General features: G+C 39.3%; 1 protein-coding gene across 5 annotated transcripts in view; it reads right to left on the bottom strand.

Annotated features, from left to right (window-relative positions):
* The window catches only part of LOC136876417 (eukaryotic translation initiation factor 4 gamma 1), a 700,368-nt gene that overhangs the window by 249,166 nt on the left and 434,221 nt on the right, over positions 1–16,981 (bottom strand). For all 5 annotated transcript variants that reach the window (XM_067150372.2, XM_067150376.2, XM_067150374.2 and 2 more), the window contains one exon: positions 9,621–10,866. In XM_067150372.2, coding sequence (XP_067006473.2) covers positions 9,621–10,866 — 1,246 coding nt within the window. The remainder of the gene's footprint in view (positions 1–9,620; positions 10,867–16,981) is intronic.

The raw sequence follows: 16,981 nt of genomic DNA, 5'->3' as shown, positions 1-16,981 counted from the left end.
TAAAAATGAACAAGAATACCCCAATAAAAACCTATTCATACCCATGACTCCATCTAAAATTTGGATGACATCCCTGAATATTGGACCATGGCAATGATCCACTCACTCCACAAGAAAAGGAGACAAGGGCAATCAAAACCTCCCCCCCTGCCATCTCTCTCTCTCTCTCTCTCTCTCTCTCTCTCTCTGGGAGTGCACACCCAAGATTCTCTCCAGAATCCTATATGGTAGGATTAGAGAACTAGAGCAAGAAATAGAAGAATACGATCTACCTTTCAGAAGCAGCGTACAACAGATACCTTTAAAATAAGCATCACATTACAGGAAACAAAACTAAGCTTCTTGCAATAACCTTTGTAGACTTTAAGAAGGGAGTTGACTAGGGGGCAGATACCGATGACCTTGAAAAGTAGAATAAATACCGCTGAAAATTATAATTAAAACTCGTTTAAATTTAAGGAAAATTTCTTTAACCCCTTCGGTGGCGGGTTTTGGGAGACCTCCTGTGCCAGAAAAGTGAGGTTTTTCGGAGGAAATTATCTATTTTTAGGAAGCAAGGAATGAGTAACAATTATTAAGGGAACACATTCATATAATATTCAAGGTTAATAAAATCTTACTTTACACTCTATTAACACTTTTTTACAGTAGGCCTGTGATATAGTTTCATAAAAACCATAAAACACTGGTGTTTTGAGTAGGACCTATACTGTCCTGTGAGCAATACATTCTTATTTCATGCTTTTGTATTATTCCCATCAGCAACACTAACGCAATCAATTGCCAAATTTTGTAAGAGTTTATTTTTTCCAAAACTGTGCCCTTCCATGCGGAGATTTATTTACAAGTTTTTCAATGCAATTTTAGAATAGGGCCAACGAATTTTTTCGGGCACTGTCAAATTTACAATTTCATCTGTTACAATCAGTTCAAAACAGTCAATCGCACACACCTCTGATAATCCTCACACCAGGATTTGCCGTAAATGGAATAATATTAGGTCGCACACTATCCCCAGGCTTACACATTTTCCAAACGAATGTATATTCAACATCTACCATCACCTTAGCTTCTGACGTAATACCTTCTTCACTTTCACTACAATTACTGAGGTCATCATCTGAAGAATCAATAGTACCATTATAGCTACTATCAGAAATACTAATGTCACTTAGAGATTCATCTTTGATGTAGTTCCTTATTTTTTCTTCAGACAAACTTCTCTTCCGTTTCGCGCTCGCCATTTCTGTTTACCTCGTCAGCTGGCCAGAGGTTGTATATGTAAAGTAGAAAAGATAAGGCATATTTTAGGCCAGACACTTCATGAATACAGCTGGAAATCCTCCCGCCATTTGTTGAGAATGCTTGAAAACATTTTCCAAAGCGATTAGAGCACCCGAGAAATTATTGGGCGATCGCGAAATGACCACTGCAGCTAAACGAGAATTTCTCGGGCGGTGACGTTATGGGCAGGCGTGCGCCACCCGAGAATTTCTCGGGCATGCCACTGAAGGGGTTAAAGAAATGCCAGAAATGTTCTCCACAGCGCCTATGTGCTGCTGTGCGAGGTGGCATCAGTTGCTGACCTTTTTATCAGAACAAAACAAACAGTAAACATTAAACTTTGTACCAGCAATTCATAACACATGCTTGAAGCATTTTCCTTGTGCTCGAAGACACAATTCAACACGTATATATATGTTGAAGACTTTCACTAAATTTTCTTGCATAATGGACTGCACATAAAAAAGTTCATCAATCGTTTTTTTGTCTTATAACTGTAGGCCTGCCTGGCCCCAGTACATCGTGAACTGAGCCTGTCACACAAAATTTACCGATCAAATCCCGAACGGTATCCCGGTTTTGACACATTGAATTAGGAAACTGCGCCTGAAATTTTAGTTTTACATTTTCTGTACACCGATCGCCTTCATGAAAAACGTAGTCCACCAAAAATGCTCTCCCTTCAGTAGTAAACATTACCACTTGTACACTGTTGCTCTATTCCAATAATCTATATGAACGCTCGCTTAAAGCAATACACACTGACGATTTCGACAGCCCACAGCTCACACGTGGGGGGGCCTTTCCTGCACTGCTATCCTGTCGACCGTCGACCTTGGCCTGTCGAGTGAGCTTGACAGATATGACACCGTGCTGCCAACTGAACTACAGATGCTACCTCACACAGCAGAACGTAGCCACTGCGAAAAACATTTCCTGGCGCCCGTTATATGACCAAACTGAATTCAGGTGACTGGAACACTGGTTTTACAAATAATATACATAATTATATCATAATTGACCTAGAAGAGTATATAATATAGACAATAATTTGAGTGATTTAATGCTAGCCCCTTGCCCCCAAAGAACCTTCGAACACTTGTTTTTTGCTATCAATACAGCTGGCAGATGTTTCTTTCATTTAATATGCTGGTGCACAAGAATCTTCCTTACTGCACTCACTTCAACGCTGCACAATTTACAAACTAAACATGCCTATCTGTAGCTCTTACCAGTCCCTTCTCATTTCCATTTATCCATGCCCTTGAGGTACGCAAGGGTAAATGCCTGGCTAATGCATTCCCAGTGCTTGAAGACACGTTAGGAAATACTCTCTCATAATTATCAAATTTCCGCAGTGTGTTCCTGCACATATCTTGGACACAAGTCACCAACTGCTGGTCAGTTTACTTGGTCATTAAAGATATTTAGCAAATTCCATTTTTTTTTTATGTTGTCATTTGAGGACTTCTCAGTCTGACAAAGAATCCACGCTTAAATTTGAAAAAATTAAAATGTAGAATATTTTAAACTTGAAATTATGACTTCTCACAACAAATCAGCCAAAATGGAAAAGAATACAAAATAAAATGTTATTGTTTGTTATATTGCAGAATTAATTTCTATAGTGCTGGGCAATGTTGTAATGTAAAAGAGAAAAAAGATGACATTTCCACAACATCCGCCCACTACGACTATTCGCACACTTTCAATATTGAAAATCTTCAGAAATTGCATATTCCATCCAAAATTAATTGAACTGAAATAACCCATTGACATACAAATTTTAATGTACTGTGCATGCGCTTTTGCGCTACGAAGATTTATACATGAAATAAGTAACATACCAAATTTTAATCATACCCTTGTTCGGTGTGATGAAGTGCAGAACAAACAAGAACAATTTTCTAAGTTTTAATGATAAGAAATACCCGAAATGCAAAGCCACCAAATACTTTCAGTCGTAACTCATTACACTATTCCTGCTTCTCTTGCTTTCAACAGAGCCATGGCATTATCGTACATTCAGACGGACAGACTACAGTCTTCACAGACTACAGGAATGTAAGCCTTGTGAAATGTTCCCAGTGAACTTGTACAGGATGAGTTGGAATTTATTTTTTTCTGTGAATAACCGAACAGCAAAAGTGTATCCTTCAGTAGCTCTCTCATCCCATAAAGAGATGTGAATAACATGTTAAGAAATGTGTAGAGGGGAGGGATCAGGAGGGAGAGTCCTGTTCATAATGGGTTTTATTCCAGAATTTCATTAAAAGTCATATTTGGATAATTTATCACCTGTTTTATTCAATTCTCAGCCATCTTCCTTCGCTTTGTTGTAGGCACGATGGACTTCATTATTATCACCACTTTCAAATGCGTCATCACTCTCACGTGAATTTTTTTGTTATGCTGCTGTAATTTTCAATGTTAGTAAATAAAATTGTTTAATTTCCTAAAATTATATCACTCCCAAATTCATTCTAACTATCCCATAATATACGTTCCATTTTATTCCTTGTAATAAAATCTTTACTAAGGCTAACCATTTCTTTTTTCTTTTCTAGTTGCTTTACGTCGCACCGACACAGATAGGTCTTATGGCGACGATGGGACAGGGAATGGCTAGGAGTGGGAAGGAAGCGGCCGTGGCCTTAATTAGGGTACAGCCCCAGCAGTTTCCTGGTGTGAAAATGGGAAACCACGGAAAACCATTTTCAGGGCTGCCGATAGTGGGGTTCGAACCTACTATCTCCCGAATACTGGATACTGGCCGCACTTAAGCAACTGCAGCTATCGAGCTCGGTCCGACCATTTCTGCTGATTAACAAGGGGGTAATAATCCTACTTGAGAGATTGCCTGTTGCTTGACATAATCTATGATGTTCATTTCAACTTACGAGAGCAGATCCTCAGCTATCAGACGGTATACTGCTGGTCATTTCATCTATAGACAGAAAAGAATTGAACTAGTTGCAGGAAGTTTACCTCTCAGTAGACCCCCTGCTAGGCGGGTGTGTATGAATGGTCACTGCACGTGCAGCCGCCTGGCAGGTGGCAAAGTGTGCCAATATATTAACCAACACAAAATCTACAATCAAGTTCGTAGGGGAATTCTCAAGCTATCTCTCATAAAAAATTATTTACAACGGATTGGCTCTTATCATTGCTGCTCAACTGTACCTTTGAATATATAAAGAGAATGCTACCAGGATAACCCTAAGAAGATCCAAAGACTACTAATTTTAAGCTGCCCAGGATTCACCAAATCTTGCTGTACTGCCCAATAACCTTCAGGAAGCCTGACAAACTAAATCATTACAGGAAATCTGCCTCAGAATATCCTATTAAAAAACAGACATCATGTTCAATGATCCACCACTCTTAAATAAAATCACAATAGACAAACAGGAAATCAAAATATTAGACAAATTTGAATATTTAATAGAAATGATTAATGTATAACCTCAACAAAAAGCAGGCGTGGCATAATAGAATAAATAAACTGATCAGAGCATAATATGACACCAAGAACATGTAAAATAAAAAAGGCCTCTCAAAAGCCACAAAATTAAAACATTATTAAACAGCTACACAACCAGAAATAAGATACGCAAGTGAAAACCTTTTCAAAAACACCTAACACTGCACAAACAGATGAAATACTCAATTGAAAAAAGAATCAGAACATGCATAAACAAAACTACCAAGAAAAGAGACATTGGAGACTGGCTTGTATCTGAACACTCTACAAGGAAATAGAATTGGTAATGAGTACAAACAGAAAGAAAAATTTCATTTTCAGGACATCCACTGAGGGCAATAAAAAACAGGATCAAGAGAATTATAGAGAAAATTATGGAAAAGTGAAAGCAACATTAGATGGACTCCAGAAATCAAGGAAGATATGAGGGAACTACAAATTGCAACAGAAGATTTTTTTTAAAAATTCAAGGGACTCTCAAACAAACCTGACTACAGACTGACAATGGGATAGGTGATTTAAGAAGAAAAAACAGAGAAGGAAAAACTGGGCTGACCGAGAGCCGAACAGGCCTTTATATAAAATATACATCGATCCAATGAAGTTCTTAAAATTGAAATAATTTATATATCTATATATGTATAAAATACGAGTTTTGTCTGTACATTGCTCAGAGTTTGAAAAGAATGGTATTTCTGTATCGATCATGTCCATAGTAACAAGGAAATGCACTTTTTACTTTTCCGTAATTTCTGTCTGTACACGCATCACAAGAAAACGGGTGAAGAGAATTTAACGAAAATCTGTATGTGAAGTCGGGGAATGAGCCACTACAACCTAAGTTATGAATCATTTTATTTGCGCTGAGTGCAATGGTAGTTTAGGGGAAGGCCTAAAATTTCATTCTCAAATATTTATTTTATTAGTGTTTCTATCGATAAATACTACACAACTAAAGTTATATCGAATTAAATTTCCGATCATTTATATCACACAATGTTACCGTACTGGCTACGATAACACAGATATTCATGAATTGTATTTTTGTTGCTAAGTCCATATTAATGCTGAGCCATGAGACAATGGGTTAACAGAATTTAATGAAAATCGTAATGAAGAGTCGAGAAATGAAAACTAGTCTAAGCTTTGAACATTTTTTTTCACCCTGGATGAAATTGTAGTTTAGGGGAAGGCGCAAAAAATTTAATTTTCAAATACCTATGTTAATGGTCCTATCGAAAAGTACTACATAACAAAATTTATGGAGAATACAATTTCCGATCATTTATGTTTTACTCAATTTCAGCGTACCGACTATGATAAGACTGGTACAGTATTTCAGAGTCGGAAGGAAACTAAATGTGAAGGCTAGATAGGATAGTGATAGATAGGATTACTGCTGCGTACCGAGTATAACAGCCTGACTGAATATTGGTGGGAAATAGCTGGGAGGTTAAGATAACTTTCTTCATTAGCATGCCATTCCTCTGGTTCATAAATTTTCTGATACTGCTGGTACATAACACACTGGTTCATCATAGTATTCCAGCTATTCCATCCCTACTCTGATGCACTGGTTAGAATGAGCAGTGTGCACACTTAAGGCAGAGGCTCAGTAGTAGTAGTAGTAGTAGTAGCAGCAGCAGCAGATCTGGATTAGAATTACAATTTAGGCCTATTCCGAATTATAGCATCACAGTTCAATAAACAACTGAAAATTCAACACTGAAAAGAGACGTTTCTTAAGAAGAGCTTCTTCCTCTTAACTTTTATTAAATTATACATCAATTTTATTCCAAATTAGCAGTGAAGAGGGGTTTTTATCCCCCTCTGGTTTGGAGGAAAAATTTGCCTCCATGTCAGATATTCCCGCTGTCAGTGTGGTGAATTGAGATTTTCCAACTCATCGGGTACTCCTAGTAAACAGATTAGTAAAAGGGCATAGTTTTTGCCCTGGGACTCTCCACTATTCGACCCCCCTCCCGAAAAGAGAGTGTGTTCACAGATCACAGCTGTCTGCGGCCTGATCATTCCCGCTCTAGAACTTTGGACTGTAGTTATACCGGCAGCGTAGTACTGTTCGTTAAATGTGAGAAAATGCGTAGTTTATCCGTTTGATCGAATATTTCATATGGAAGCATTGCTTTTACTCGCACCATTCCTACAGACGTCATTGTAATGGCCTCTTTATTTCAGTTGAGAAAGCACTAAGACAGTCTTCGAGGATGTAAAGAGGCAGGTGGAGAGTGTGTGTGCCATTATAATGAAAATCCTCTGCCTGATTGTGACTTATGGTAGGCAAACGGGCCTACCATTACAATGAAAATTCCCATTACAATGGAAATTCCCTAACCCAGTCTTTGTATGAGAAAAGACGTTTAGTGATTTTCCCGTCGAGTATCTGGGGTAACGTTCGGAGCTATGCAATTTAATACCGCCTTGCCATAACGTGTACACTACCTAGCCTAGAATTCTGTAGTGAAGCACGGGTACATCAGCTAGAATACCCATAAGAAACTGGAATCGGACAGAAGAATTTTATAGATTATACATTGTGTAAAATAATAAGTTAAAGATTGTGAGAGACCATAATGTTGTGAAATAGACAGCAGGGAATGGTATGTTTGTAAAGAGGGTGAAAAGTCAGGTTGTGATTTTCACGAAGAGGAAAAGTCCTCTCACTTTTAATTACTATGTTCACGGGGTGAAAGTTCTTCATGGGGATGAGTAAATACCTAGGTGTTAACCCCTATGCACCCATAAGCGGACTGGTACGCGCTCAAGCGGCTGGGCCAGGACTCCACAAGCGGACTGGTACGCCGGGATGCAAGGTCGCATATTGGACACATCTGTGACATCTGTTGCCTTTTTCTGGAAACATTTCTAATTCAAATCTGTTCTTGGTGTCTCAAAGTGTCAGAGTGCTCTGATAATCTTCTTTGGCAAAGAGAATTTATTAAAATATCGATCGAGAAATCTATATATGTTGTTGAAAAGATGTCTGAGACGGAAATTGCTTGCTCGCGCGAAATGCTCAGTAATAGTGAAATTCAAAGCATATATGATGTTTTAGACTGATTTCAGCAGTGTTAGTGAGGAAGAAGTTATTAGTGATCCTCTGCATGAATGAACACGAAATATATCATCAGATATCTTACGCGTAGTAATATCCTACGACATTGAATGCCGAGTGAACTTTCTCCCGCCCCTCAAGATCAGATTGCGACTGCCAGATTTGAACCTACGATCTCTGTACCCAGATGAGAACACTTTACCACTGATCCTCACACTGAATCTTAATAATAATAATAATAATAATAATAATAATAATAATAATAATAATAATAATAATAATACACCAAGTGAGACATACAGCTGTAAGTTCGTATTTAGGATATAGGTTCGAATCCATCATTCGCTTACCCGTGATTTGTTTCCCATTATTTCCTTATTTCCAAATCATGCAAATGTTAGGCTTATGTATTGGTTTCCTATTATTTCCTTATTTCAAAATCAGGCAAATGTTAGGCTCACGTCATATAATTAAGGCCATAACACACCCTAAAGAATTTCTGAAGTGAGATAGGTTAATGAAAAATTCAAGACTTCAAAGGGATTTTTTTGTGTTATATTTCTGTATTGTTCTGCTTTTTGTGTCATGAGTAATAGTGTGGAATTTCTCAATAATACAAAACAGGTCCCGTGATGATACGTGCAGTCGATCACCCACTATACTGTTTTAACCGAAAACTTCCAAAACCCAGGCTGCATACTAAAAAGTTGGCGGATTCCTAGAAATGTTGGAGCAAAGGGCGGGTGGGTGCATATGGGTTAATGCTGTACAAGGAAAGATTTTTCACAGGGGTAATTACACAAGAAGGATTGTCATCCTGCCAGTAAAAAACTTCTATGCTTGACTTGTAAGGGAAGCCACAGAGATAGAGATGCACCCAAATAACATCAACAGGGAAAACTGCATTAAGTAATCAAATATATAGAAATACATGCGCAACACCACCACGGCACAGTGAGACGCACTCAAGAAATATTGACAGGGGCAGTAAATCGGTAATTTCCGTCCCAACCACCACAGCACAGCGCAACGATCCTGGAGTACAGTTACTGGGAGAGGTTGAGCGCATAGTCCGGTCGTGACTTCCACGTTCCTTCAAAGAATTTTTTTGCTCACTTTCGGAGGCAGACCTTCACATGCCCTGATGAAATCAAATGTTATTTTGCAAAAAGCTTGAGTCTGTTAAAACATGTGGGTGGCTTTAATCCAGTTAACATTTATTTCTTCAATAATACAATGAGCCACAAAAACCTACGTTCATTAATAAACTGAGTGAGTTAATATTACATAATGAACGCATTATCACAGAAAGAAATAAAAGTCCTTACAAGTTTGGTTCCCTGTCATTCCAATCTATACCTTAATACTAAATAGGATGCTAGTAAGAGTTCATAATGAACACACGTTACCAAAATATACATAATCTTTTTTGAGGCATCTCTAGTCAATAATAACTGTCAGGAAGTGATCAGCCAGGATGCAATATCTAAAACGCCAATGTAATAAATGTAGAGAAAAGTTTTAATTATTTTCCAACAACTTCCCACATACTTTTCATAAGCAATTACAAAAAGCCACAATAAAAAGTATATCCTATGGCGTGTCTGTCTGAAGGCTTTGGAACTGTAGTGACCCACCAACTTGCTGTATTCGTTAGATGAATTACCATCGAACAATATCAAAGAAACGCTTTCATAGGCATGCTTACTGTGTATCTAGAAATTAAAGTCAGATAAATGTCTTGTACTATGTGTGAATTCAAATTACAGTAATACTCACCCTCTGGACCATCCAGCATCTCCCCATTTGTCTGAATTTTAGGTTCGTCCGCAGACTGCGCACTAGCAGGAACAGACACTGTTGGTAACTTCACAGCAGGCCGTGATGTCTGGACAACAGCCTCTGGTTGCGAGGTAGAGGCTACAGACACAGGAACTGGGCTACCTTTACTTCGTCCTTGCAAAGACTTCTCTCGGTCATGCCCTTGAGACTTGTCTCTGCTATGCAACGTCTTGTCACCTTCTCTGCCTTGGGAAGACTTCTCTCTACCGCGAGAAGACTTTTCTGGGTCACGTCTCTCCTTGGGTGGAGGTGGCATAAAGGGAGAAATTTCTTCCGCTGGAGTTTCGGGTGTAGGGAATGGCTTCTTAGCAACAGGCAAAGATTGCTGCTTTGACTCTGGTGGTGCTGCTGTTATCACAGGGGGAGTAAGATGTTCCTGAGGTTTTGTCTCTGTCACAGACGAAGGAAGAGATACAACTGCTATATTTGGCACAAGTGAAGCCGACTGTGGTGGAGGTGTCTTCTCGACAGGTTCTCGCCTCCTGCGAGGAGAAGGGTGTGCCCCCACAGAACTATTCCCAACTACAATACCACCAGAAGGCCTTAGTCCAGGGTATTGATCACGGGGCAATCTGTGATGATTTAGCTCCACATCAGGTGAATTAGTCAGAGCACTAACAACTGGCGTCAAGTCCTGCTGCGTAGGAACTGGCACTTCATGTTCTTTGCTACCAAGTGATACAGGGATGTCAGGAACTGGTGGTGTTGGAATATCCTTGGCACTAACACTAGGTATTCCCGGAGGGACAGGGCGTTCACGTTCCTTCACTATGTTATTACAGTCACTCTCTAGTTTTCCATTACTATGGTCATCTTTGTTAATGGTACCATCTGTCTTACTACTTTTAGAAACACTAGCGCTTTTCACGCTTACACTTGCGGTCTTTGCTTGCATCGGTTGCTTCCACGACGGAGCAGAAATAGTTGGTTCATCTACAACTACAATTTGAGATTTACTAATTGAAGCATCAGGTTGACTTAGAACACCTTCACTGGACGTCACTATACTGTTCATAATGAGATCTGGGCCATTCACACTAACTACCTGTGCTGGCAGAGCTGAGCTTGGGGTTTCTGAATAGCAAGGTGGAACCGGTGATGGACCACTCGAAGGTTCATTTGCTGCTTTAGCTACTCGTGCTGCAAAATCTGCTGCTACCGTCATGGCTCCAAGTCCTGTTGTCTGCACAAACACATACATGTTTCATTAAAACAAGAAAGATCATGAATAAAAAAATAACAGTGTACACATTTTTAAGAATTAAAACTTCCTTTCAACATAATAGATTCACGAACATTTACCTGTAAATTTACTCGTGGTATATCAAAAGTTCATCATGAATACAGTAAATAAAATGTGACGTACAAATAATAATCCTAATTCCCACATTTACATATAGCTTCAGCCACATAGTGGCTAACAGAGTAATCAGATTTAAATCAAACTGATTAAAATAATACAAATGCTCCTTTGAGAGAAATGAAGTCCTACTAATCCCACATGACCATGGAAGTAGGAAGCCTTAAACTAAGAATCAGAGGAATGCCAAACAGCTGACTGAAAGTTTAACAGCTTTCATTTGCTAGAACGGACATGTAATTTCAGCGTATAAAACTCGTGATGCAGACGTCATGGTAGAAAAACGATGCGATTCTGCTCAGGAAATCATGCCACAGGTCGCTTGGAGAAATATCCCAGTATAGAAGGAAACGAGAGCGGCCTATTCAGAATTTCTGGCTTGTACCACTTGTCAGTTAAAAGAGCCAATTAAGTGACATATTATACCGAAAGTAAATGCTATACTTACACACTTTTTATCCTTCTCTTAAACTTAGGTTGCCATTTTCTGGAAGTGAACAGAAATGGAAGTTACAGTTTGATATACAGTAATAAATATAAATTTGCAGTTAGAGACAATTCCCAAGAAGACAGTCTCCCTCTTTTCAGGTTTTTCCTCACTTGAAAAAGCCTCCAGAATTGAGTGAAGAATTCAAGCCTGAAGTCAAGAAAAGCGAACCGTTCATCAAAGTTTTCACCAGAAGCAGGCAGTGCACATTCATACTGCACAACTCAAACTATGCAAGAGAAGTATTACATACCACTTCATGAATTTCCTTTCACATTAAACTGGCTTTTTTTTGTTTGTTTTTCCCCAGTGTTGTCAACAGCTGCTATTTTCCTGTCGTATCGACTTGCTTCCTTATTGTCACTCCTATTTGTCTATCCATCTTCTTCATAGAGTTTGCAATATCTCCAAGTATGGTGGTAAACTAGTACAGCGCACACCTTTTGCCACAAAATTTGCCAGCTAACGGGTTTCATGTTCAGTGAGACTCAGGATTTCCTTTCTTCATCTTCGAAAAAATCAACAGGAATTCCATTCGATTTAGATCACACTGTAATAAATTCTAAGTCTTATTTTCTAACGGATATCAAAAGAGATTAGGGCTAATATATGAATTGCCGCAGAAGAGATGTCCTTTGTCCTAAATTGAACACAGAGTATTGTGACAGAGATATCCAACTTGTCTATGAATTCTACTATAGACTATGCCCCTGTGTTAAGAAGCATGTCCACAATATAACTGGTTTTAAAGTAAACTCAAACAGCTAGAACAGTGTAGCTAACGGGTCATCTAACGTTTGAATACTGAACGCCCCTTACACAACATTGGTGTTTCATCAGTAAGTAAGACTCTGAGGCCCGGTTTCTTCAATGAATGTTAAGTGTTAACTCAGCTGTTAACCCTAGAACTGCTGCAGGCTTATCTGTCAAATGCTGCAGTTATTTTCCCCAATATACACTATGAAAAAAATATCATCACTGTAAACTCATATTAACCCCAATAAATCCATATTATACACCAATAGAAAACTGAAAGTTTGATCAATATGAAAATGTCAGAAATAATTTTTAAAATTGTCAAGATTTCTAACTATCGAAATATGAAATTATATATTTTTTTGAACAAAGGGAATTGTCGAAATATTTTGTATTAAGAAAATAATTTCCGTTCGCGCGCTCTGGCGTCCCAGCGTGACCCCTCACATGCCAGCAATAAAAAAAAGTCTCTCACAAAAGTTCGTCCTGCGAGTATATCCTGCAGACAAATGACGTTTAGAGTAGCAACCTGGCAACACTGTTACCACATGTAGGGTAACTACCTCTGTCAGCAAAAAGTAGTCGTACTGTACATTTGGTGCAGTGGATAGAGTTTTGGGTTAGCATGCAGGAGGTTGAGGGGGTCGATACTGGTTTGAGGCGTATGTTTTTTATTTCGTAAATGTAGTCCAGGTGGTATGGTATATGACATCTTAATCGTCAACAGCGATTGCAGTGGGTCCTCTTGAAACCATTTGCACTTACATACTACGATCCTAGAAATGGACGAACAATCGTTTTCATTGGTCAGCTTTGAAAGGCGCCCTTTCCACGTCGTGGGACGTGAAACAAATAACATTATTATTATACATGTAGCATGTAAATGACAAGTATATGTTGTATTATTGTAATGTGCTATCATCTTTAGCATATCGAAAGTGATATTGTTTGTGTAGTTATTCTGTCCTATGACTGGTCATTTGTTTCAGCTGTCTATTTCTTATTAGTCTAACCAGGTATTTGTTGTTTCATCATCATCATCTGTTTACCCTCCAGGTTCGGTTTTTACCTCTGACTTAGCGAGGGATCCCACCTCTGCCGCCTCAAGGGCAGTGTCCTGGAGCTTCAGACTATTGGTCGGGGGATACAACTGGGGAGTATGACCAGTACCTCGCCCAGGCGGCCTCACCTGCTATGCTGAACAGGGGCCTTGTGGAGGGATGGGAAGATTGGAAGGGACAGGCAAGGAAGAGGGAAGGAAGTGGCCGTGGCCTTAAGTTAGGAACCATCCCGGCATTCGCCTGGAGGAGAAGTGGGAAACCACGGAAAACCACTTCCAGGATGGCTGAGGTGGGAATCGAACCCACCTCTACTCAGTTGACCTCCCGAGGCTGAGTGGACCCCGTTCCAGCCCTCGTACCACTTTTCAAATTTCGTGGCAGAGCCGGGAATCGAACCCGGGCCTCCGGGGGTGGCAGCTAATCACGCTAACCACTACACCACAGAGGCGGACACAGTAGGTAATGTCAGATGGAAATTAGCAAATAAAAAATGCGCCTTTAACCCAGGATCGAACCATCGACCTCCTGCATGCCAACCAAAAACTCTCCCTACTGCACAAACTGTACAGCACGGCGAGGACGTGCTGACAGCGGTAGTTACCCTACATATGGTTACAGTGTTGCCAGATTGCTACTCTTCAACGTCCGTTTTCTACCGGATATACTCGCAAGACGAAAATTTGTAAGAGACATTTTTTTATTGCTGGCATGTGAGGAGTCGCGCTGCGACGCCCGAGTGCGCGAATTACGCTTCACCCTGTATAATTTATTCCTGAAACATGAGATCCTGAAATACACAGGTATGTTCTTACATTTTCCCTACACAATTCTTCACTTTTCGTTTCAAAATACAAGTAAAACACATTTTTTTCTCGAAACTGATTTTGAGTTCTTTTCGTTTTCTTAGGGCAGTTTCTGTTTGTGTTGAGGTTCAAAGTATTTATAACAATATACACAAATATCAACAGTTCACACTTATCCCTTCACTGGTTTCTTCAAATATTGACGTCCTGCCAATAATAATATAACCTACACCGATTTGAACATCATTCCGGTTATCGGAATTTTCCATTACTTCTGAGGTACCTCGTACTTTGCTGCCACTTTCATAACTTTCAGGAATAATTTCCTCGTCGGAATTAACAAAAGAATCGCTGTTACTATCAGTACTGTCGCTAAGATCTTCGGAAATCAAACGCTTGATTTCAGAATAGTCAACAAAGAGGGCTGCCAACTTTATTCTACGAACATAAGAAAATACTTTCACTTCTACAGCTAAATAAACTTCTTCATACTGTTGCTTGTTTTTCAAAGACTTTCAAAATTTAAGATAAAAGTATCTGTATTTAAATGGTATCTACATTAGTGCCATCTGGCGTCCAGTAATAAATCTGTGGCAGAATAAAGACGCCGTATGTCAGAAAGACGATTGCACTTGACGAAGCAATGCACCGTCTTCCAGAAAGACGGTCCGCAGTTCTAGGGTTAAGGAGACTTAACACACAATTTAACAAAATAGTCGTCTCATCAAGAATGGTTAACTCTAACAAATGTTAATACTTGTGTTAAATTAACCTGGCAGCAGCCCTGTGTTAAACCTCTTAACTGCTAAAATCTCAAAATGGAGGCATGTAGAAGACGTAAGTTTGAAGCTTTACTGCTGTATGAAGACTATAAGTTGAAGAAGGCAAAGGACGACCCATACTAAGAAATAACTACTTTCTATAGTTGTCAGAAGATATATTTCTAAGCCATAATGAACAAGATACTAGACAATATTGAAAATACATTAGAGTTTCCAACAGTGAGGACAAATATCATGAGGCAGGATCCGCTTCGGACCACATGGAGGTGATAGAACACTAAAATGCGAACACATCTTAATCAAACTTGTCAGGTCTGCAACTTAATCATTTCCGAAAAATTTATGAATCTCCCGATTCTAATACAACATCTATATACTTGAAGAGTTGAAATCCCGTCAAGTGGAGCAGCGGGCGAGTGGTCATCGCACTTGACTCCTAACCGCGACGACGTGAGTTCGAGTCCAGCCATAGCCATACTTTTTTAATACAAATTAAATCATTGTTTCAGGGAATGTGAAGGTAAAATGTGAATAAAATGAATAATCAAATTGCAGTGGAACTTTATTTTCTACCTAAAATTAATAGAAAGAGATCCATATATATAAAGAAAGAGATGCAGCAGTAACTGTGAGAACTTTTAGGCCTATTAAATTTCAGGTAGAAAATAAACTGTACTACAATTTCCATAATATATTTGTTCCAATTTTTATCTTAACGTTCTCCCAAATATTAATTTAATCTTCTTATTTATCTGTTTACCCTCCAGTGTCCTGGAGCTTAAGACTCTGTGTTGCGGATAAAACCGGGGAGGACGACCAGTACCTCGCCCAGGCGGCCTCACCTGCTATGCTGAACAGGGGCCTTGCTGGGGGATGGGAAGATTGGAAGGGATAGGCAAGGGAGAGTGAAGGAAGCGGCCATGGCCTTAAGTTAGGAGGAGAAATGGGAAACCACGGAAAACCGCTTCCGGGAAGACTGAGGTGGGAATCGAATCCACCTCTAATCAATTGACCTACGGAGGCTGAGTGGACCCCGTTCCAGCCCACGTATCTCTCTTCAAATTTCGAGGCAGAGCCAGAAATCCACCCCGGGCCTCCAGGGGTGGCAGCTAATCACATTAACCAGTAAACCACAGAGGCGGACATGTTAATTTATTTTGTGCAAAAATCATAGCTGCGACGAGACTCGAATTCACGTCTACGAGGTTCGCAGACAAATACGGTAACCACTTGGCCATGACTCCGTTCCACTGTGATATAACTCCCAAGTATAAATGCCTTGCATTGGAATCCGAGATTCATCAATTTTTGAGAAGTTATTAGGTTGCGGACCTGACATGTTTAAGTAAAATTTGTTCACCCTTTAGTGTTCTGCCACCTCCTCTTTGTCCGAAGCAGATCTGTGTAAAGACATCTGACCTCTTTTTTTCGAAAACGAAAGAGTTTTGACTTAAACCCTTATACACGAGTTAGCACCGAGTGTCTCCCCACAGGTACATTGAAGCTCGGTGAAATCGGTTGACCGCAGGGTCAGGGCTATACTTGTTAGATATTATGCTTGAGAAACTTTTCATGTAATTGTAGGCGACTATATTCATGAGTGCAAGATAAAAGAAAATAATGCTCGAAAACCATTTGAAACACATAAATTATCACATTTTCCCAGTGTTAAGAACATAATAGGCTATATTGAATTTTGGGATATACCGTCCATTCTTTCATTTTTTAAGCACAGTCGCATAATTTTGAATTAAAATTAAATGAAATAAAAACTCTCATTCATTCATCATAACGCTTTTGTTGCCTCTTACTTGATGTGTTTACGTCTTATCGGTCTCTGCTAATCATACCTATAATAATTTCAACCCTGTGTCTGTGTGACAATTCTATATCAACACATCACTAGGAGCGCTTTATGTAAAGAAACAAAAGACGCGTTCAGAAGTCTCGCTGAAATGTATTAATTTGTCTAACAATTGTTTCGTAAAAAATGTTGGAAATGTGTTCGTGAAACAGGGCACTTTTAAACGGTGTTAAATTAATAACAAT

The sequence above is a fragment of the Anabrus simplex genome, chromosome 6, assembly GCF_040414725.1.
Source record: "Anabrus simplex isolate iqAnaSimp1 chromosome 6, ASM4041472v1, whole genome shotgun sequence".
In the NCBI taxonomy this organism is placed as follows: domain Eukaryota; kingdom Metazoa; phylum Arthropoda; class Insecta; order Orthoptera; family Tettigoniidae; genus Anabrus; species Anabrus simplex.
This window is presented reverse-complemented; position numbering and strand designations above follow the sequence as displayed.